The sequence below is a fragment of the Thermobia domestica genome, chromosome 3, assembly GCF_964235325.1.
Source record: "Thermobia domestica chromosome 3, izTheDome1.hap1.1, whole genome shotgun sequence".
Taxonomy (NCBI): domain Eukaryota; kingdom Metazoa; phylum Arthropoda; class Insecta; order Zygentoma; family Lepismatidae; genus Thermobia; species Thermobia domestica.
Window position 1 is genome coordinate 36,736,375 of NC_137456.1, and position 22,324 is coordinate 36,758,698.

Here is a 22,324-nt window from a genome sequence, read left to right on the forward strand (position 1 = left end):
AAAAAAGTGGTAGAGCGTTCACCTCTGGTGCTTGGGGTCCCGGGTTCAATCCCAGCCCCCGTCAAGTGAACTTTGTGGTGGACAAACACCGTGCTCGTGGGTTTTCTCGGGGTTCTCCCGTTTCCTCCCACTTTCTTCATTCCACCATTTCACTCATCTCTCATCATCACCGTCTCCTTTATCCTAACCGGCATAACCGTGGGACGTAAAACTCAAAGATTTCATTTCATTTTCATTTTGAGAAGAATGCCTGTTCTCGAAACGATGGAAAACGAACATTTTACTTGATTGTCATCCCGAAGTGACGGGAAATCTTCAGCTACTACAATATGTCTTTGTTATATGTAAATTCTGAGTTTTACACATCTTCCCTTTTCCCTCCTAAAAACCATAAAATGTTCCTTGTTGTCTTTAAAAAATCTGGAAACCCTAGTATCCAGGTCCGTCGAAGGAAAGTAGTTTTCGGAAAATAAGCGTATTTCGTGATTCGACCTTTTATGTGCTCTGTTTTGCCAGTTCCAAACGCCTACCAATTGCATTGAAAAGGTACCTCAGTAATGGGCATGATAGGCCTAAGGTCCCAACACCATAATCAACATTGGTTATAATAGATGACCACTGGTTACTGTGCAATACTCCTGAATTCTAGCGCGACTGTTGTTGATGTCGCTGCGCGTTTCGTAATAACAAAACGCAGAAGATGGGTGGTCTGCTATGTTGTGTGACGGATCCAATAGCATCCTCGATGCCTCTTGCAGCTTAAGTGAAAAAATGAAAATGAAATTCTTGAGTTTTACGTCCCACGGTTATGCCGATTAGGCTAAAGAAGACGGTGATGATGAGTAATGAATGAAATGGTGGAATGAAGAAAGTGGGAGGAAACGGGAGAACCCCTAGAAAACCCACGCACACGGTGTTTGTCCACCACAAAGTTCACTTGGCGAGAGCAGGGTTTGAACCCGAGACCCCTAGCACCAGAGGTGAACGCTCTACCACTGAGCCACCGCGGCCCCCAGCAGCAGCTTAAGTGAGTCAACGATTCACCATTTGCATCGCTGTGGTTGCATTTGGTTCTACATTTGCACGAATTTTACAGATGGAGAGCAATATTCCTAATGAGTGATGGCTCAGACGATTTTCCCCCACAGAATTTCAATACACACGGGGAAAAATAGCACTGTGTAAATACTAGCAACTAATTTTGTTAGAAACTTAATCTGGGTATACGTTTTTATAGCATGCATTAGTGGAAGTGACAAATGAGAAGTAAGAATTTGTTGCCATTTTCGAGTTTCAGTCAATCACCCGCACGAGCTACGCAATATTCAGTTCTAGTGTGACTCAGGAACCTTGTGCAAAAGATGTATTTCTTGATGTAGCATACTTCGCAGTAAATTTATAGAGGAAGTTCGGGTATTATGGAATACCATTTTTGTTTCGCTTGTAACTCAGTTAAAAATTCCACATTGAAACAAAAAGGAAAACAAATATACGCCTTACATATTTGGCTTTATTTATGCGTATCTTGATAAAGAAGTTTCGGTACAGGGGTGGGCAAAACTTATAATTTATAAAGAAACCACTTTGGAGGGTAATATGGAATAGTCGGGTAATATGGAATACCAAATTCTATATAGAAAAGAAATGAGTTTTCGGTTGAACATACAATGAATACAATGACAATATATGAAAATTCTGCATGCCAAGCCATAACTGAATGTGATTACTTGCAAAAGTCATAAATATAAAACTCTGCTTCAGGATCGGCACAGTCATTGTGTGCTCACATTAAACATGATGAACGCTGGACCCAAGGTCACCTCTTGTATCATCAGAAAATTTGCTGTAATAACAAATGCACTTAGCATTGTTGTAATCATATATGTATATTTACTTGCCCAATACCGATAGATATTTTGTGATCAGAATACCATACGGAATACCATGCTTTTCTTGCAGGTATTCCATATTGTCCTCCTTGCCAAGTTGGAAACGAAAGAGCTGTTAAACGCATTCGAAGACATATAGGATAATGGTGCTTATCAAACTACCACTCTGTATATCCAACGTCATAGTAAACAAAGAATTGTTGTTCTTTTACACTTCAATAGGAAAATACAGGTTGTAAAACACTTAGCTGTAAAAGTTTTCAGGAATAAGAAATCAGATTTCCACGTCTACCAACACAACGAATGTCACAATCAAAGGAGACTGACTGTAGAGCATCATGGGAACGTGAGGTAGTAGTTTCTTTCCTCTCCGTTTGGAAGCAACACATCACAGGCGAGCTAATGAAGTATTCCATATTATTCGACTATTCCATAATACCCGAACTTCCTCTATACTCCGGAGATGAAATAAAATGAGGTCTTTCAGTTTAACGTCCCACGATTACGCCTTTTAAGCTAAGAGAGGCGATGGTTAAGGTAAATGAATTATAATGGAAGAATTGATGAAATGGGAATGTACGAGGAAACGGGAGTACCCCGAGAAAACCCACGGACTTAATGTTGTTGACAAGTGGTCTTTGTAATACCGTGCCAGTACCGTGTTCTTCGATTTTCTCGAGATTCTCAACTTGTCTTTTACTTTCTTCATTCTTTCATTCTTATAATCTCGGAACATAGTTATGAGACGTTACACTCTTTTGTTTAAAACAATCATGTTCCATTGCTTCTCTCCAACGCATTCACCTCATCTGTTGCCTACTGAACATGTCTGATCTACCTTTGTATTACTAGTACATCAGGAACCTATCGAGTCAGAGCGGATGAACTTTGACAACGTATTACTACCACAAGTCGATTCTTTACATCTCCCTCTTTATTTTTGTAAAGGTTAAACCGATCAAAGGGTTACGCCCTTTCTTCGGTAGGAGGAAATCTAGGTATAGGGTTTTACTTTTATTGATAGTTGGGTATTGAGAGTGTGAGGAGCATTAATTTATTTATTCTTTTGTGGTCATTTATTTTCTTTCTTCAATATGGCTTTGGAGGCATCAGTTGGCATAAGGAAGGCATCAGTATACGTAGGGTCCGTTTATTATTCACTATTGCATTAAGGAGGCCAGGCTATGGTTGTGAAATGAGAGATGAGGTGAAGTGCTGATAGACGCCTCAACAAACACAGGGATATGGTCCTCTTTATTTCAGCTGTTCTTGGTATCGGCTGTGACAATATGAGGTACGGAACTCTGATGATCAGGTATCCATGTACCAAAAAAGTATCTATCTGCCACGATTGGTTTCGCAGTTCTTTCCTAATATTCCAGTCTTAATACCCAACAATGTAATAATTCCATGCTACAAACAATATGAACTTTTGCTGTGCGTCCTCTAGTATATGAGAAACCTGATTCGAACCTAGATCCATTCATATGGGTCTTCCGTCGGACAAATACCGTGTGAGACGTTTCTCTCGGGGTGGTCTCGTTTCCTTCCACTTTCTTCATATCTCCATTTCGGTTATTATCACAATCTTTACCTTCGAATCGAATCATTTGACATTCAACTAAAATAATTTACAATATTATTAGTGCTTAACGAAAAAAATATCAAAAGATGAAACACATACCAATCGACAGTGATTTTTCTGGTGGTACGGAACGGTACGCCGTACCGGCACCTTCCTAAGAGAACGGAATATTTCCTCTTCTAAACTGAACTAAACTGAATTAAACTTAAAGCCAGTACGAAAATTCTGTGTGACTCCACCTCTGTACTTTATCCGCAGAAAAGCCTTTCTGAGTACATTCTTATTTTAATGTATCCAATTAGTTGCTTTTATTCATTATTAGGAAGAGGATTAAGTGAAAACATCCCCTAGATTTTTTTTTCGCAAAGTTTATCCATCAATTTAGTAGAGGTTTGTAGAACCTTTTGTTAGCATGATTAGTATTCTGAAGAACATTATGTGAACATGTATGTTGTTATTGAAATTCAGCATTTGCGGAACTCGTGATGACTTTTGAAAACAAACAATAGCATCTTATTTTCGCCCGCTCACAGAAAGAGAGAAAAGCAAGAAATTAATCAGTAAGTATTATTGATTATCATTATGTTTATTTTACTATAAAATTTAAATGTAAGAATGAGACGTTTTTAAAGCATATATGTACGTAAGAGTTTTGAGTTACAAGACTGCAGTGATATGCTTTTCACGATTAGCTTTACCGGGGTTTGAGTCCGACTGGAGTCGAACCTCGGTTCAGCTGAAAACGCTACAGATGCGGGGATTCGTCCGCTGGGCCGTCTGAATATGACTTCCCCTCCTACTTCACTCCTAGACCAACCCCTCTCCGAACGGATTCCAGGGCTTTGGAGAAAGGAAAGTCTTAAAAGTGGAATAATAAAAAAAATTGTGAGCGCCAAAGAAAATGCTTTGCTCCCGATCTTCTTTCATATGACACATGCTGCATGGCTGAAAAAGGAAAATGTTTCTCTAATTTTGACTTTTAGGGAATAGCTGCACTGGCTTTCATTGTGCTGTATAATTTATACAAAAAGGAAAATGGGTAGCCAGAAAAATTATTAGAAATTAATTAACGAAGAATATTGCCAAGTTACTTATAAAAAATATATATATATATTTTTTTTTAAGTGAAAGTCAGTTCAGCTAGATCCCTATGTAGCAATACTCAAAGCTTTGTTATTCTGCCTAAATTGAGATTAGAGGTAATCTGAACTTGATTGAATAGAAAAGATAACACTGAGTTTGGATAACATTGATAGAATTTTTAATTTAGATAAGAAAAATAGCAACAGGTAACAACATCTGATGAAAACATTTGCATTTTAAAAAAAATGACATACTTATTCCATTGAACTTTTACTGTAAAGGTTATCAATTAAAAAAAAATACTACAATAACTTTCTAAATTTTGAAAGTCTGCAAAATTACATAATGCTGATATGTAACATTAATACAAACGGCATTTTAAACCACATTACGATTCTTTAATTAAAATGCAAGTTTGTAACAAGATTTTAAATTACAAGTTAATTATCATATTTCATTTGATAAATTTGAATAGTTTCCCTATCATATACCAATTACTTGCATCGACAATACCAGAATCGAATCTATGTTTGATTAGTTTGATCAGTTACTTAAATGACGGAAAACTTTTAGAAAAGTATAGAAGAATAGCAAGATAGAATATTGCTTAATGAAAATTTAAGATTATAGGGGTCATGACCTTTAATTTTGAGTTACTTGAAAGAAGATTGACAAGGAAAATGAAGTATAGTGAATGATATATTTTTAGAGTATATAAAATTCAATTTCATAATTTGCTTTATATTTCTGAAAGCAAACTAATAATACTAGTTAATACTAATATGAAAATGCCATAGTTGTATTCACACACTTGACATAGATGATTCACACTTGACATAAACATACATTACTATAAATCAATACACAGGAAATTAAATCACAAATCTACTTCTAGAGATCGATCTTTCTGGGCCAATATTTATACTCTACATTACTTTAGGTCGTCGACGCCTATTTTCTCTAACAACTACCTATAGAAAGAGACTAAAGTTTAAATATGATTTTAAAATTAATCGTAATACTTTATGTTTGCTTACACACATTTCGTCATATGTATTCCATTTTCTATACTTCGTACAATAACCAAAAATTATCTGAGATACTTTCTTTCCAACACAATGGAAGTGTAGTAGTAGTCTATCAATAACAAAACAAATATTTCTTGTTTTAAAGTAAAATCTATTCCTGTCCCTTGAGATACCTTTTATCTTAGCGGGCTGAATAACTGAATAATGACTAATTATATTCTGAAGTTATTATTTAAAATAATTTAACGTAAGTTACATTTCGATTTTTTTATAGATTATATTAATTAACAATGACTATGTATAATAACTGATGTTTCCAAAATAGAGTAAAATGAAAAAAATAAAGCTGGTTTCCGTAGTGATGAAGATACGATGATTTAACTGCACTTGAAACTTTTCATAATTCATTTCAGGATTCTCTCTAAAACACACACACAAAAAAAAATGTACTTCAAATAAGTTTATCACTGCATGATCAAACTTTAAATTTAAAAAAAATGAGTAGCGTTTCTGGGAAGTTTGCCACTAAAAATCCCTCAAACATTTATGTTCTTTTGTCACTTCAATCGCGGGCAAATGACTGTTGAGTCAGTAGTAGTCAACATCTGAATAAATAGGTCAAGAAAAGGAGCAATTTTAAAAAAATGATAACAGAAGTCTCATTTCGATCATCTGGACACCTCCAAACTGACCCATATAATACAAATTGTTTGGCGTCCCTTTGGGCGTCTTGAAAGTATTCGTGCCAAGAAAGATTTATATGAAAATGGAAAACGCCTCCCAATAGGAAAGCAAGTATAGATCCTACCTTGTCTTTTAATTTTACACGACACGTAGAATCCTCATGTCCCACTTGGAGTCCGGAGTTAGAGCATCCAGCCGGGCCTTGCACTCGCTTTGTAGAGAAGACACAAAGTCTATGCACCAATGTATACCCACATTAACTTTCCATGATCATAACGAGAGCGAGTTTGAATTATGGAGAAAATGTGGGCTATGAGCACTTTCGTTTCAGCGACACTAACACTAAGACTTTATCCTAAACACATACTTGTATAATCAAGATAAACAAAAATTAACATATATCTGCAACGATGTTGTGAAGGCGTTTCTTTTTCTAGTGTTCTCGCTGCACGTTTCCTGTAGCAACTGAACTAGTTTTTAAAATTTTTGTCTTTCTCTCTCTTCTGTTAATTTTTGAATTTTCTTCTCTCTGTGTGGGTGTGTTAGTGTGTCCGTTAGAATGGCTTGGGTTTCTCCGCCACCCGAGAGCGATAAATTAGCATGGTGACAGCAAGGGTCCTCGGATCTTCAGTGAGATGACCACTGCTCTGGGTCTTAAAAATATTTTCTTCTCTGTTCAGACTCCAAATAGAACACGAGAAAAAAAGTACATACAAAGTGAAACAAAAATAAATACAAATTTTATTAAATAATACATACACAATTGTGAGAGGTGACGACTGTCATATGCTACTGGACATAATAATAATAATAATAATAATAATAATAATTATTATTATTATTATTATTATTATTATTATTATTATTATTATTATTATTATTATTAAAACAATATAATATAATAATAATAATACCCTGAAAGGTATGAAACTTTTTAACCATTATGAACTTGAGGTCCAGCGTACCGGTACTTGTATATTTACAAATAAAACACTACAAATGGATATATCTTATTGAACTTCACAAAACAATATACATAAGTGCAAATGCTCATGCGTAGGTTTCGAGAAAATGCAATTAAAAATAAATATCTTATTAATCTAAAATTATTGCTGACTCGAAACTAAGCAACTGATTAAGAGCTTTTCATTATGTCACTAGTAAACGACGATATACACAATATGGTTAATGCGATATAACCAAAAATTTTCATTATGTCCAAAATTTTAATTTCTATTTAATTAGATATTGTCCAAATACGACATACATCAGATACATCAGCTTGTTCATTACATCGAGCTGAACGTAATAGCACACTTGAGACTAAATAATCATATGTTGATTTCAAGAAAATCGATAAAAAACGAACTTTTGTGGCATTGAAAAAATACGTCGTTTGTTCCCAATTGATCATTTTACTTTGCTAGGAATTTTTATTCATTTATTAATCTATGTATTGTGTAGGTGGCAAACCACACTCTCAAATAGTACACCGTATCTATTGTATTTGTCATTTTCTAACAATGACATAAGTATTCTTCATGTACATACAATACTTGTAAAATCTTCTTTATGTTTCAATAAGGCTGTCATTATATGCAATTAAAAGTTTATCACGATCAGAAGTTCCAAATGTAATTAGAACCTTACTTCATTTATGTTTCGATTGGAACCTTACTCTTATATTTGCATTTCCTGTATTTTATGATATAAATTAGCGAAAAGTATTCCCATATAAACTCACATGTGCTTATAATTAAACCAAACATCAATACAACAAATGCCCCACTCAATTGTTTCAAACTAATGGCAACAATTTCATCTTCCTCGTGTCTTTTAAATTTAAACAGAATATCCTCTTGCCATTTGAGGGGTAATCCTGCTTCAAACAGTTTAGTTGAAAGCGTATATACTGTGCTAGAAAACAATGAATTTTTTTGAAGGAGAAATATTCCAAAATAAGTACAAATTACCTCGTCTACAAGATGAACTAACGGAACACCCTCATTATTTGTGTATTTTTCAGTAACAGTATATTTCAGTGAGTGTGAATTCATACCCACAATGAAATTTCTTTTCATTGCAGTACGGTATAATCCTTCATCATCATTACGAATTACCTGGAACTTGTCATATATTGATTCCGAGAATGAATCATGTGAACCTTGGTAGAACCTGCGTATGTTGAAAGTACCTCCAAACACAAGTCCTGACTTTAAGATTTCTTCCACGCTGTTAATATTCGATGCATACACAGGAATTGTTAGGAAGCTTACGAGCGAACTATTATAAGCTGTCGTAATTATTAGTCCATAAATACCCCACATAATAAAGAGTAATCTCAAGAATGTAATTTTGGGAGTGTTGACTGAATCTCCGATTAACAAAGATAGTGAACTCATTGTAATATTTCTGAGAAACGGATCCTTAATTCCTGTTAATTTCTTAATCATATGAAGAAGTAAGTTAAATCCGAGTTGTATAATCAAAACGTGTAACCACACAATAAGAGAAAATGGTAGAAAAATACTTTTCCATGAAGGTAAACGTGAAGCTTTTGGTACACCCCATACCATGTCCATCTGAAGAAATGTCTCACTGAAATCTAACGCTTTATATCTTCCTACTGTTGGCAGAAGTCCTCCAGCCCCTATGTGTACTCTGTTATAAAACACATCACCTGTAATACCACAATAAGTTCCGTTTCGATATTTGAAACCCCACGCCATTCCATCAGCTGGAGTCCTGAGTATAAGTGTTGCATTCATTTTCTTAGACACTACGTTCAAAATGTTACCCTCTATTCCATTGATCATAGTAATAGAATTATTGTTATCCATTGTCAGCATTGTTAGTGGTGGATGATGTAAAGTACTAACATGCAGAGGACATTGGTTTAAATTAAGAGTTGTGCTTGATTCACGATTCACAATTTCCCAGTTTCCGTTCTCACTGCACTTGTAAATAGGGAATTCAGCACGCAATAGATTGTTACAATTTATGTAAAACTTCCAAGATTTTGTATACATCAGTAACGTTGAATTACATGTAACAAGCACAGCCACATTAAAAGGTTTAACCTGCATTACAGCGTCAAGAATTCCAATTAAACCATTTTCTTTAACACATAGATTATTAATAATAAAAATAACATATTTTACCTTACGGAAATGAAATGATTTAGAAGCCCAACTAATCTCAAGAAATTCGATTACAGAACATTCTATGATAATTATATTTTCATCGTGAACTAAAACATTGATCGCTTTTCCCAAAGATTTAAAGTTATCAACTACTGCAAACTTTGAATTTAAGCACTGCAGATTAGTCAAATCAGTTGGTAATTCTGTGTTCAGAATCTTAGAAGAAAACAATACGATATTTTGGTATACCGTCATTTTGGATTGTGTTTTGATCAATTCACAAATACAATTTGATTTTAAATAATCGTAGAAATTAATTTGTTCCTTCACGTTCAGTATTTCATGGGTAAAGTGCGATGAAACGATTATCATTAGAGAAACCAAAACGATGTTCATATTCTTCATGTCCTTCACTTTCACACGTACCTGTAAAAAGATTTTGAAATTAGATTTATATTGTTTGCACATCTTAACGGAAAATGTTTTTATTGGGAACGAGGCTACAGTCACGCAACGATACGGAATACTGGTACTTGCCTGTATTTAGAATATTGGTTGCTAAGATAGAACTATGATAACCAAAACAAGTCATGAAGGATTGCAATTAGATCAAGATCGATTAGGACTCGCGGAATCTCGTATGGTCTCTCATGTAGTGGAATCTCTATCTCTTTCTCATGTTAATATGATTATATGAAAATTAATTGGAGCACAATTAGAATCGGATAATCATATATGAAATGTGGAAGTAAGGAATTATAAATATCTCTTGAGCAGAGATGGAGTGGGTCAGTGGGTCGTGGGTCAACAGCATGTGACCCAACGTGACCCACCACCCACCATGACCCACTGTGACCCACCACCCACCATCACCTACTGCGACCCACCACCCACCGTGACCCACTGCGACCCACCGACTTAGTATGATCTACCGGCCCTCTCTGCTCACTGCATTGTAGACAGTATCTTCTGAAGACTGGTAAATTTGTCTTCGTTTTACTTTCAAGACCTTCATTTCCCTTCCTTTTCCACTTGTTTCTGTCTACTTACCTGAGGTGAGTATATCTAACCAAGTGAAAAAAGAACTTCAGGACTTTTGGATATTGATATTTTTAATCGTAATAATAGAAATAGGACTTATACTACTACTTGGCTTTCGAGATCTGTGAGTTTTTAGAGGAGCTAACTACTGAAAAAAATACATTTTTGAATAAAAAATTGAATGTAACTATGTGTGCCTGATCATCACGGTCAAATTGCAAAGTCAAATGAAATTACTATTGGTATATCAGTGGTAGAGCGTTCACTTCTGGTGCTTGGGGTCCCGGGTTCGATCCCAGCCCCCGCCAAGTGAACTTTGTGGTGGACAAACACCGTGTGCGTGGGTTTTCTCGGGGTTCTCCTGTTTCCTCCCACTTTATTAATTCCACCTTTTCATTCATTAATCATCATCACCGTCTCCTTTAGCCTAACCGGCATAACCGTGGGACGTAAAACTGAAAGATTTCATTTCATTTCATTTTTACTTTTGGTATATAGTTAGGCCTTAATCCAAACTGAGATGTTATATTGCTTTTATTATAATGCATAATATCCTAAGGAGATAGAGAGGATCCGAACTTTTGCGGAAAAAATGAGTATCTCGCAAACCGTTAAACTTACGGAGCTGAAATTCAGTGTATTAACTCTTTATTGAAAATAAACAGAATGTGTCCTAGCAATTTTTTAAATTCTCCTTTATGTGTATATGGGGGAGGGGGCACTTTCTATATATGGAAAATTGGTAGTGAGTTGGTTTGAAAAAACAATCGACAACGATCGATGTTATTTAAGAAAAAAAACAGAAACAAAAAATACAGTGCTTGGCTTCATATATCCATTGCTTTCTACTATAATAATTGCTGAAGCTTATGTTTATTATATGGAGCGCTTACAGCACAGGGCAATCAACCCAAAAACTTGTGACTAAAATAGGCATAAAATTTGTACTGTAAGCTTAATTACATGGAAATTTTAAGTTTGGATTGTACGCATAATTGTATGGAAAATTTTACACTCTTTTCCCTTTACGTTGGTCTACTTACTTTGGTTTGGAACTTTCAAATTTCATCCTTTTTTCCACTGAAAAGTAGTGATAATTCAACAATAAAATAATTATAGTTTGATAATTTAAATTCATCGTAATTTGGCACATGGCAAACAGCAGTGTGGTAATTGAAGGGGAAGAAGGAGGGAAATTCCCATTCACCTCTGAACACTACAGGAACCTCGTTCCCTTTCGCTTTCTAGACGGGGGAGGAAACTTGGTAATGGCATCAAACCTTCATGTGTAATTACAAAAATTAAATTTATAAACAAATAAGAAATCATCAGTTTATCAGGCTTTAATTGATAATTTATTCACAAGATTCCCTATCGAAGGCGTGGTAGATGAAGTTTCTGTTCTCCATGAGTCGACATTGCCAACTGACGTGGTTGATATGGAAAAGATGTTGTATGGTGATAGAGAGATTATACCTTTTGCTGAGTATTTCAAAACTGACTAAGAAAAATCGTTGTCAGACTTAAGTTTAACAAGCAGATTGTCGATGAGGAGTTGCAGAAATCTGATAGAAATATTATCAATTTTCACGACAGAGTGCGAACGGGGATTTCCCCTTATGAATTTACAGATGACTGATATTAGAAATAGACTAAGTGCTGAAACATTGTCTAACTTGTTGTTCATCAATGTTAATGGCCCACCGCTAGACAAGCTCAAAATAGACGAGCTAGTTATTTCTTGGCTGAAGGATGGACATCATTCCGCTGCGGATGATTTACCACGAAAAAGTTACCAACAGGAAATAAACCCGATTTCAGATTTGTTTTAAGGTGGAAAATTTCGAGTCATAGAAAATGTATACTTGTATTAGTAATGGCTTGTTTGTTATTCAACTTTGTACCTATTTTTTAATAAGTCTCTTCTTTGCTTTAGGTAAACTACTTTGAATAAATATTCATAATAATTGCAATTATGCATATTTGTAACTTAAATTTAACGTGGTGTTTTAGTGATTACACAAATTACAATTATGAGCATACTTTATGAAGATGCTCTCAGGTAGGGTACCCGGGCACCTTTATAAACTATGAAAAACTGATTTTTCAAGTTTTTTCTGAGAAAAATACTGTGAACTGAGAAACCATAACTTTTTCCATATTGGACAGGGATATTTTCCTGCGAATAGAAGTTTCTTTTGGAATGCGTTCAGAAATTAACACTTGCAAGAATACTCTCTTGGTACAAGTATATTTTTGGCACACACTAATTTCCCCCCACCTCGAACTGTTTCAATTTCCTCATTGACAAACACTTTACCATTTTATATCGTAAAGGTCAGATCCACCTTTATTGTAACAGAGTGGTGCTTAAGCGATTGACTAGAAATTCAAACTCCGATTAGTGACAATTTCACAGTCTTGTTTTATTTAAAGTGTAAACTCTTTAGTCAGTACAGAAGAGGCCGTAGATCGTGTTCAGAGTTGATGACGATGGATTTTGGTTAGTCAGAATAGGTCACAGTGGATGAGAGTGGTTCATGGTGGGTGGTGGGTCACGGTGGGTGGTGGGTCAGTGGGTTGTGGGTCAGTGGGTCGTGGGTCAAGTTTTCATTGACCCACGCCAACTCTGCTCTTGAGTTAATAGTGTGTTGATGTTTAGTTTTGTACAGATGCTTAAGCATAACTCGGAACTTAGGAATACATTCTTAAGAATGTGGAGGTACTGAGTTGTGAATAATAGTTAAAAGTAATTCGTAGCACAGTTGCAAATTATATGTTCCTTCTTCAAAACTAAGATTGGCTTAGGCTTACTATACAATTGCATAAATTTATACAAAGTCTTTTTTGTTTTAATTAAGCTGCTAACAATTTCGCGCAGTCTAATTCGGAGAGAAGTTTCAACAGCTTTACTTTGAATATACAACGAGTTGTTTTGCATTTAATATAACGTAATCTATGTTTAACTATATATAACAATCATTATATTAATAATAAGTTATCATGACTATGTGAGATATTAAAAGCTTACACTTCTTTTATTTCAAAGGATGACTACTGGAAACCATTACATCACAAATATATGTCAAATATATTTCTTCGTGACATCAACTATATATCTTCATGACAACCACCCTTATGAATAATCTCTTTTTCTTGACAACCTAATCAACAAACTTTTTTCTTTTTCAATATACCTATTTCTGCTCATTTATTGCGCCTCTGATCATATTCATAAAACAGGTACAGATTGATAATATTATTACATCATTATGATCGTATCGTTATAGATAGTAGATACCAGTCACTTAAAGTATGGTCTTCCATAATCTTAACTGATGTTTTATATCGTCAGGTGCAGATCCCCAGTTACCTTTATCGCTAAGAATTGTTAATAGTAATCGTTTTGTAATATAATAAATTCAATATTTAATATAAAAATTGATTAAAAATAATTGACAATAATGAAAGATAGCCGTCGTGTTTGTACCATATTGTAAACCATATTCATAGTTTACGGCAGCTCAAGAAACTGCCATACTAGTCTGCCTCATGAAAAGTACTTTTAGCATACTTACGTTTCTAGAGATCAATATGGAGAAATGCAAACTAATATCACTTCTACGTATCAAATTTTATTTCTTCAGTTTATTAGTATTAAAGAAATATGCAATAACACTTCTAAGGTTGCTTAACAAAGAATATAGAACTTGGCCAGAGGTAATGAAGAATATAGAAGCATAATATTAGTTGTCGTACCACATAAATCATGGCCATATTTAATGTAAAGAAATGAAATATTAAATTAATGTTAGTTTCTGTACTTGGTATGTTTATCGCAACCACTAGATGTATACACAGGAGTAAAATATATATCAAAACATGTGATTAATAAGACTACCATATCACGTTTTCTTCTAATGATAGTTCATCTCTTTAAGAACATGCTTTACGAAAAATATGCTCGATTTTAAATTTGCTTTTTAACATACAACGGAACGTAAATGTTTTCCTAAATGCCTCACTTTCTATCCATTTATTAATACTTAGTGCTAAACAGTTTTTCCCATACTAACAATCTGAAATACTACTTGTCAAAATTAATAATAAAACATTAACACAACTATACATATCTATAACTCTATGGCTTATGAAACCCAATGGTTCAATGCCGCGTTCACAAAAGCTCTCCACTGACTTCTACCCTTAGCCAACTGGATCCAGTTTCTACTTTGTATTCCTATTTCTAAGTGATCCATCTTAATATTGTCCTCCCATTTGCGCCTAGGTCTTCCTAATGGTCTTTTTCCGATTGGTATTCCAGTTAAGACTTTGAAAGCTTTCGTACTTTCTTCCATTCTGGCTACATGATCTGCCAACTTGAGCCACCTAGATTTGATTACCCTAACAATGTTTGGTAAACGGTATAAATTATCCAGTTTCACGTTATAAAGTTTGTGCCATTAACCATTCCCGTTCCTCTCGGGTCCGAATATTCGTCTCAGGATCTTGTTCTCAAATACTTTCAGTCTACTTTCTTCCCTCAGAGTAGGCGATCATGATTCGCAACCATACAGAACGACAGACATGTTTATCGTTTTATGTATTTTAAGCTTCGACGTGCTCAACAGAATTCGCGACGACAAGAGATTTTGAAATGAATAATAATATGAATTCCCTGCTTTTAGTCGACATTCAATTTCTTCGTGAATATGGTTTTCGTCTCTTAATGTTCCTAGATATTTCAAAGTACCCACTTTATCGAAAGTATTATTTGACATTTTAACGCATCCATTATTTGCCGTATTACGATCATAACGAACTTCCATGTATTTAGTTTTCTTTCCATTTCCTTCTAAACCCATTCCCTGCAAGTGTTTGATAAGACCTCTGCATTTCTCTCTATTGTTATTTAATCCCCTATTAAATTTACTTCACCAGCATATGCCATAACCTGGTGAACACTACTATTCAACTGTAGGCCCTGGTTGCTATCTTTAATTTTCCTTATAGCATGTTCCAGGATAAAGTTGAATAATAATGGCGACAATGCGCCTCCTTGTTTCAGGCCATTCTCGACGTGAAAGTTTGTTTACAAAAGTTTTCCTACCCGGACTTTACTTGGGATTTATTTAAACATTCTTAATTATTCTAATTAGTATTTTTGGTATTCCAAATTCTGTAAGAATGTTGTATAATGTTACTCTCTTAGCCGAGTTTTAAACCTTTGTGAAATCAAAAAATTGTTGATGTACCGGGGTATTGTATTCCCACTTCTTTTCGAGTATTTGTCGAATGGTAACTATTTGGTCGATAATTGATCGGTTTCGTCTAAATTCGCACTGATACTCTCGAATAATTTCATCTGTGTATGGGATCAATCTTGCTAATAGAATATTTGTATTCTATATATATTTATGGCGTGAACCAGTGATAGCGTGACTTATTACTGCCAAGTTTCTTTGAGAAATTAGCTGTCTATGAGCGAATATTGAGTCATATTCAAACGTTTGTGTCTCCCTAAACATATACAATGTTCGAACTGAAAGTGACGTTCAGATCTTCATATTGGCAATGTTGCTTGGTTGACATGATATGAGTTTTCAAAGTGAAAAGGATCAATTAGGCAATCGCAGACAACAATGATGACTTTTCCGCTGGTGGAATTTGAAATTAAAGTTAAAATGATATAACAAGTCATTATATCTCAAATGGAAATGTTAGATAGACATGATTAATTCTAGACAAACTGCTGTAAATGGCTGGCAATGCCATGTTGTGTCAACTTGTAAACAATAGCTCTTTTAGCGTCTTATTTCTGAAGACTGAAGACCTAAACTAAAACCCCAGCGAACATAAAGAGGTTGAATCAGCAAGAATAAGGATTCTAATAAGAATCCAAAACTTCAGTCGGATGAATAACTTCAAATATCTTAGGGACAGTTTAGTGATAGTTGAAAGCAATACAATGTGTAAATAACTTTGAGCTAAACTGTGCAAGATGTGACTGGCAGAAGATGTAAATGAGGCAGTATTTCTTTACACAGCAAGAGACGAACTGATTACAGGTGATCTTTTTTGGCCAGATTTAGAACATTTACGATTATTAATTATGATGGATTATTAAAAAAGTGTATATTTATTTATTTAACAGTCAGCAGATACAGCTCAGAGGCCATTTTACACTGGATATCTAACAACAACAACAACAATAAAAATGGAAAATTTTTGGAAAGGTATCGGCCAGGGCCTATTTAGTAGGAACCATCCCAAATCTATAAGTGTGATTGGCGTACTGTGCTCCCATTAGGATAAAAAAGGAAAGTTCACATCATCATTCAGGATATTTAAAACAAAGATTGCTAAATTTGAAGTTCTGGAATTCCGAATATGACTGCAAAAGTAGTTTAATGGCAATTGGAGCATAATACGAGATCAAGCGCTGACTAGCTTGTCAAAATTTGAAGTTTAAGAAGTGGTTAATATGTTATTTTATTTCGATACGAAATCTCTTTAACCCGTTTCGTTCCATGTGTTATTTTCCTATGTACGTGCTGTAATACCGGTTTCATTTACTGTTCAAAGACTGTCAATACCGTTATATAAGGCATAGATATTATGCCCGCGTGAGGAGAACATTCACATTACTGTTAAAAACAATTATTTGCATTGTAGAACATTTGGACTTAAAAAGGGAAATTATGCTGTTTTGAAGGGATTTTATGCTGCTTCAAGTTGGCAGCACTGACCAGAGAGCATTTTCGCGGATCCCAAGAGTTTCAGATATCCTTTGATCTGATTGGCCGATACAGATAAGACATCACGATTCATGACATATATATAGCACAAAGTAAACACTATCTGCTGTCGACCCTCGTGGCTGAGTGAGCTAGTGCAAAATGCTAGTAATAAAAGTCATTTTTGGCGTGGGTTCAAACCCTGCCTCCTGCCTAAGGAAAGCTTTTTTATTTAAATTTTTTATAACATTTCTTTTGTTAAAATAATATTAAAAATAATATCCAGAAAGTGATTTAACGATTATTTTTTAACATTTTCATTAAACTTCTTTCATTAAAATAAGTTTGCCCTTGTACTATACAGATCCAAAGTGATTTAACGATTTTTTTAAAAAAAATTCCATTACTCTTCTTTCATAAAAATAAGTTTGCCCTTGTACTATACAGATCCAAAGCAAAAGCAGCAGTAGTAGCAGTAGTAGTAATAATAGGTGACGTCATCGTTACGTGGCCAATAAGAATGCTACTTCAGTCATGTTTTGGCTGAACCTCTTGGGATCGGCGAAAATGCGGCACAGATCAAAGAAAAAGTTTTCGTTTTTGAGATCTCGAAATAGATCTCGAAGTTGCTCATTGTTTAACGTCAAAGCAAACACATGTGTCTTGTAAATGAATGCTCCTTTAAGCGTGCCATCTACTGAGACAACTCTTTTATCTATTCTATAAGTAAGGTGCTGTCACCTAAGGAGAAATAATTGAACTAAGTCTTGCCTTGCATCCACTAACAAATTTCATCATTTCTAGGATTAATACGACCTTAATAAGGGATATATTTTCATGACATCCACATGATGTCATTGGTAAGCAAGAAGTTAAGAAATCATTCTTTCAACTGCGGCGGAACACTCAAAGAACACCCCATACTTACCTCTTTTGCCTTAAGCATTGCAAAATGCACAGCAAGACATCCAAAAATTCAGGAAATGTTAGTTCTGATGCTTTTATTTTGAATTTATACTCATATCTTTTATCTAAAAGAAGAAATATATCAATTTTCTTCGCTTGCAGGTAGAGAGAAAACTGTAAAAATGAATGTAGTGGTTTCTTACTCTCTTCTTTATTCTATGGCGTAATTGTCTTCACTCGCTCGTATCGTAACAAATACAATAATGAAAAATTAACTTTGTGAATATGATTGATCGAAACGCATTTTCCATTAAAAGAGCTTTTAGCTCTATGGATCCAGATACACATTACTTCTTCTATCCATTATAAGCCTGTATTGATCGCCAGCATTAGTGCAGGCTATTTTAGATGTCAATTTGTGTGTGATTATGCGTGTCTACTGAAATATTACCTCATAATTGTACCCTTTTATGCGATAGAGAATTGTGCCAACTTGAATAAAGTCTTTCTTTTTTCCTATAAAAGGAACTCTTGAATAAAGAAAGACCTCATTTTTTAAACATTTTATTTAAAGGATGTCAAAGTTAGAATACTTCGTATCAAAATAATAATATGAGTCAAAATCCATAGTCATTTCGAGAGAAGAATGATATTACAGCGCCATGTGTATGAGCGTATTTTCATGTAAGACATGGTTAAATCCACGTAGCGTGCCAGAATATAAATGCCCCTGAATCGCTGTGTTAATGCAAACCACAGTGTATGGAAATATCATCTAGTTTTATTCAATTTAATCTAATTAGCAAAACATGGGACCTCCTTACTTACAAGTTTTCTCAAAATTTGCGAAACGTAACGAAACGCACAAATGTAAGAAAAGTTGGTGGAACCATTGTTTGGAGTGTAGTGGACAATACAATCACATAGGTTGTTCCTAAATGAATATCAGGGTTTTAATTAAGTAAATATTTTATTACATATAGAATAAAGAAATTAAACATACCTTAACAGAAACTGTAATTCAAACATTTTTTGTTACAAGTTACAAGGGTTCCATAGGTTATCCCTTTGTGATATGGCTCACATTTAGTCTGTATTTAGTTTCTTCCCACCCTAGTATGCACGGAGTTACAGGCAGGTCGGTAGGTAGCGATGGCATATAAACACGATTCTTTACATACTTCCACAAAATGAAATCATATTGAGTGAGGTCGGGAGATCTTGATTCAATCCACGGTTGTAAATGAGCGCGCTCGTTTTTGGTGGGCTTTATCATGAGCTAACTCATTTTGAAAAATGTGAGTGTAAGTTGAGTTCAATTCAAGAAGCTACCAGTCCAGTGCAGTTTGGATAGAACTTGTAGCTACCTACGGACATTGGTCTTGGATGTTTGGAAAATTATCTATTTTGAGACTGTCGTTGATTAGCAATGGCATCATTAGTCCGTCTTCTTTATTGAAAAGATATATTTCTATCTTCCGTGCAGTAGACTATTAACCGTTGATGAAACTCCACTGGAAGTTTTGAGCACTATATGTAACCGACGTCGTAGTGTATAGTGTCGTGAAGCATATAAAAATATATAATGAAAGAAAGTAATAACTCATAATGAACTTTTAATTAATAAATGTAAGATTACAAATAGTGTATTACATTTATACAGTATAAATGGAGATCTACTGAGTTTGTAACCAGCTAGCTAAACTAGAAACGGAAATGACGATTTCTGCATGAATGTATAGTGTTTCAGTACTAAATTTTGAATGTGTCATGGCCTTATCTTGTTACAGAAGACTGTAAATCTTGAATTATAGCTTTAGTCTTAATTGTCTACGTAAATTCAAGATTTTTAAACAAGTCACATTAAGATAAATTTAAATCCAATTTATATTTTTTGTCATGTTGTTGTTGGCTAAATCTGGTTATCTCTTACATTTTTTATGATTTCGCCTACATCTTATTACAGGTAAATATTCGCAAACAAATTGGGAAGTACTTATGATAAACCCACATATCAAAACCACAAAGGCCCCACTCAATTGTTTCAAGCTAATGGCAACAATTTCATCTTCCTCATGTTTTTTAAATTTAAACAGAATATCCTCTTGCCATTTCAGAGTTAATCCTGCTTCAAACAGTCTAGTTGAAAGCATATATACTGTGCTAGAAAACAGAGAATTCTTTTGAAGGAGAAATATCCCAAAGTAAGTACAAATTACTTCGTCTACTAGATGGACTAACGGAACACCCTCACTATCCGTATACTTTTCAGTAACAGCATATTTCAATGAAAGTGAGTTCATACCTACAATAAAATCTCTTTTTGTTGCAGTACGATCTAATCCTTCATCATCTTTGACAATTACCTGAAATTTATCATATATTAATTCCGAGTAAGAATCATGTGAACTTTGGTAGAATCTCCGTATGTTAAAAGTGCCTCCAAATGCAAGTCCCGACTTGAGAATTTCTTCCACGCTGTTAATATTCGATGCATAAACAGGGATCGTTAAGAAACTCACAAGAGAACTCTGGTAGGCTGTGGATATTATTAGTGCATAGGTAACCCACATAATAAAAAGTGACTTTAAAAATATTATTTTCGGACACATGTTAATTGATTGACCTAACAGTAAAGCTAAGGAGTTCGTTGTAATACTTCTGAGAAACAAATCCTTAAAGTTTCTAATTTTCTTAATCGCAATAAGAATTACAATGTATGAAATCTGCAATACCAAAATATTCAACCACACCGCAAAGGAGAGTGGTAGAAACACACTTTTCCATGAAGATAAACGTAAAGCTTTGGGTACAACCCATGCCATGTGCATTTGGATAAATGTCACACTGAAATCTAATACTTTGTATCTTTCCACTGTTGGTAAAAGTCCTCCAGCTCCTATATGTACTCTATTGTAAAACACATCGCCTGTTATACCACAATAAGTTCCATTCGGATACTTGAAACCCCACGCCATTCCATCAGCTGGTGTCCTCATATGAAGTGTTGCATTCATTTTCTTGGACACGGTGTTCAGAATTTTCCCTTCTATGCCATTGATCATAGTAAAAACATTCGTGCCATTGTTTGATAACATTGTAATCGGAGGATGATGTAAAGTACTAACATACAAAGGACAGTGATTTAAATTAAGAGTTCTTCTGGATTCTAGATTCAGTACTTCCAACCTTTTGTTTTCACTGCACTTGTCAATAGGAGATAGAACATATGATTGATAGTCACAATTAAAATGTGACTTACAACACTTTGTATACGTCAGGAACTTTGAACTAGATGTAATAAACACAGCTACATTAAATGGCTTGACCTTCATCATACCGTCAAGAATTGAAACTACATCACTCTCCATAACAAACAAATCGGTGACAATAAAAATAACATATCTTGCGTTACGGAAATCAAATAACTTAAAATTTAATCTATACTCACGAAATTCACTCACACTCGTTTCTATAACGACTATGTAATCATCATGAACTAACAGATTTGCTGCTGTGTCCAAGTATGTAAAGTTGTCGACTAATATAACAATTGACTTCAAGCACTGGATACTGATAAAATTAGTCGAGAAGCTTGTTTTAGAAACTTTTGTAGAGAAAAATATAATGTTTTTATAAATATGGAATTGTGTGTTAATCAATTCACATATACATGTCGGTATGTACATATTCTTATACAAAGCCATGTCTTCTTTTATCTGAAATATTTCGTGGGTATTATGGGACGAGAGAAGAATCATAAGACATATAGCACGAATGATACTCTTATCTTTCATTGCAGCCATTTCCAAACATATGGTACCTGTGAAAAGATAAAGAAAATTATCTTGTTGGTAAATAGTTGAATATAAATATTTTGTATTATTATTGTGTTACATTTATTTTTAGTTTTAAATTTCATATTTTAACACATGTGTAGTAGGAAAGTGGAAACAACGATTTTAATGTTTCACTGCGTGTCGAATCGAAATAACGTGTTTAAAATTTTCATATTTCATGATTTTTTGAGAGAATTTTCATATTTAGTCAAATTTTTAATATTTCTTCATATTCTGTATATTTGTTGTCTCTAAACTGATCTTCAACTTCAATTAACCCCGTCACCTAGCATCACCTTCAAACAGTAATGCAACTGTAAAGTATTTAGTAGGTATACTCCAGTGTGGTAATTATAGAAGGGAAAAGGGGGGATAAATTGCCAGGCACC

General features: G+C 34.4%; 2 protein-coding genes across 2 annotated transcripts in view; both read right to left on the reverse strand.

The window, feature by feature from the left end:
- Positions 1-6,786, reverse strand: part of LOC145680284 (putative inorganic phosphate cotransporter) — a 73,442-nt gene extending 66,656 nt beyond the window's left edge. Inside the window, exon 1 of the mRNA XM_081750643.1 lies at positions 6,394-6,786. The gene's annotated coding sequence lies outside the window, so the exon portion shown is untranslated. The remainder of the gene's footprint in view (positions 1-6,393) is intronic.
- A 13,232-nt stretch (positions 6,787-20,018) lies between these two features.
- On the reverse strand, positions 20,019-21,467 carry LOC145681745 (glutamate receptor ionotropic, kainate 4-like). Its single transcript, XM_081753355.1, has one exon. The coding sequence runs from the start codon at positions 21,465-21,467 to the stop codon at positions 20,019-20,021; it is 1,449 nt and encodes a 482-aa protein (XP_081609481.1).
- Positions 21,468-22,324: the final 857 nt, after the last annotated feature.

Coding starts and splice junctions, on each gene's coding strand:
- LOC145681745 (XM_081753355.1), bottom strand. CDS start 21,467: ATGGAGAGTGATGTAGTTTCAATTCTTGACGGTATGATGAAGGTCAAG.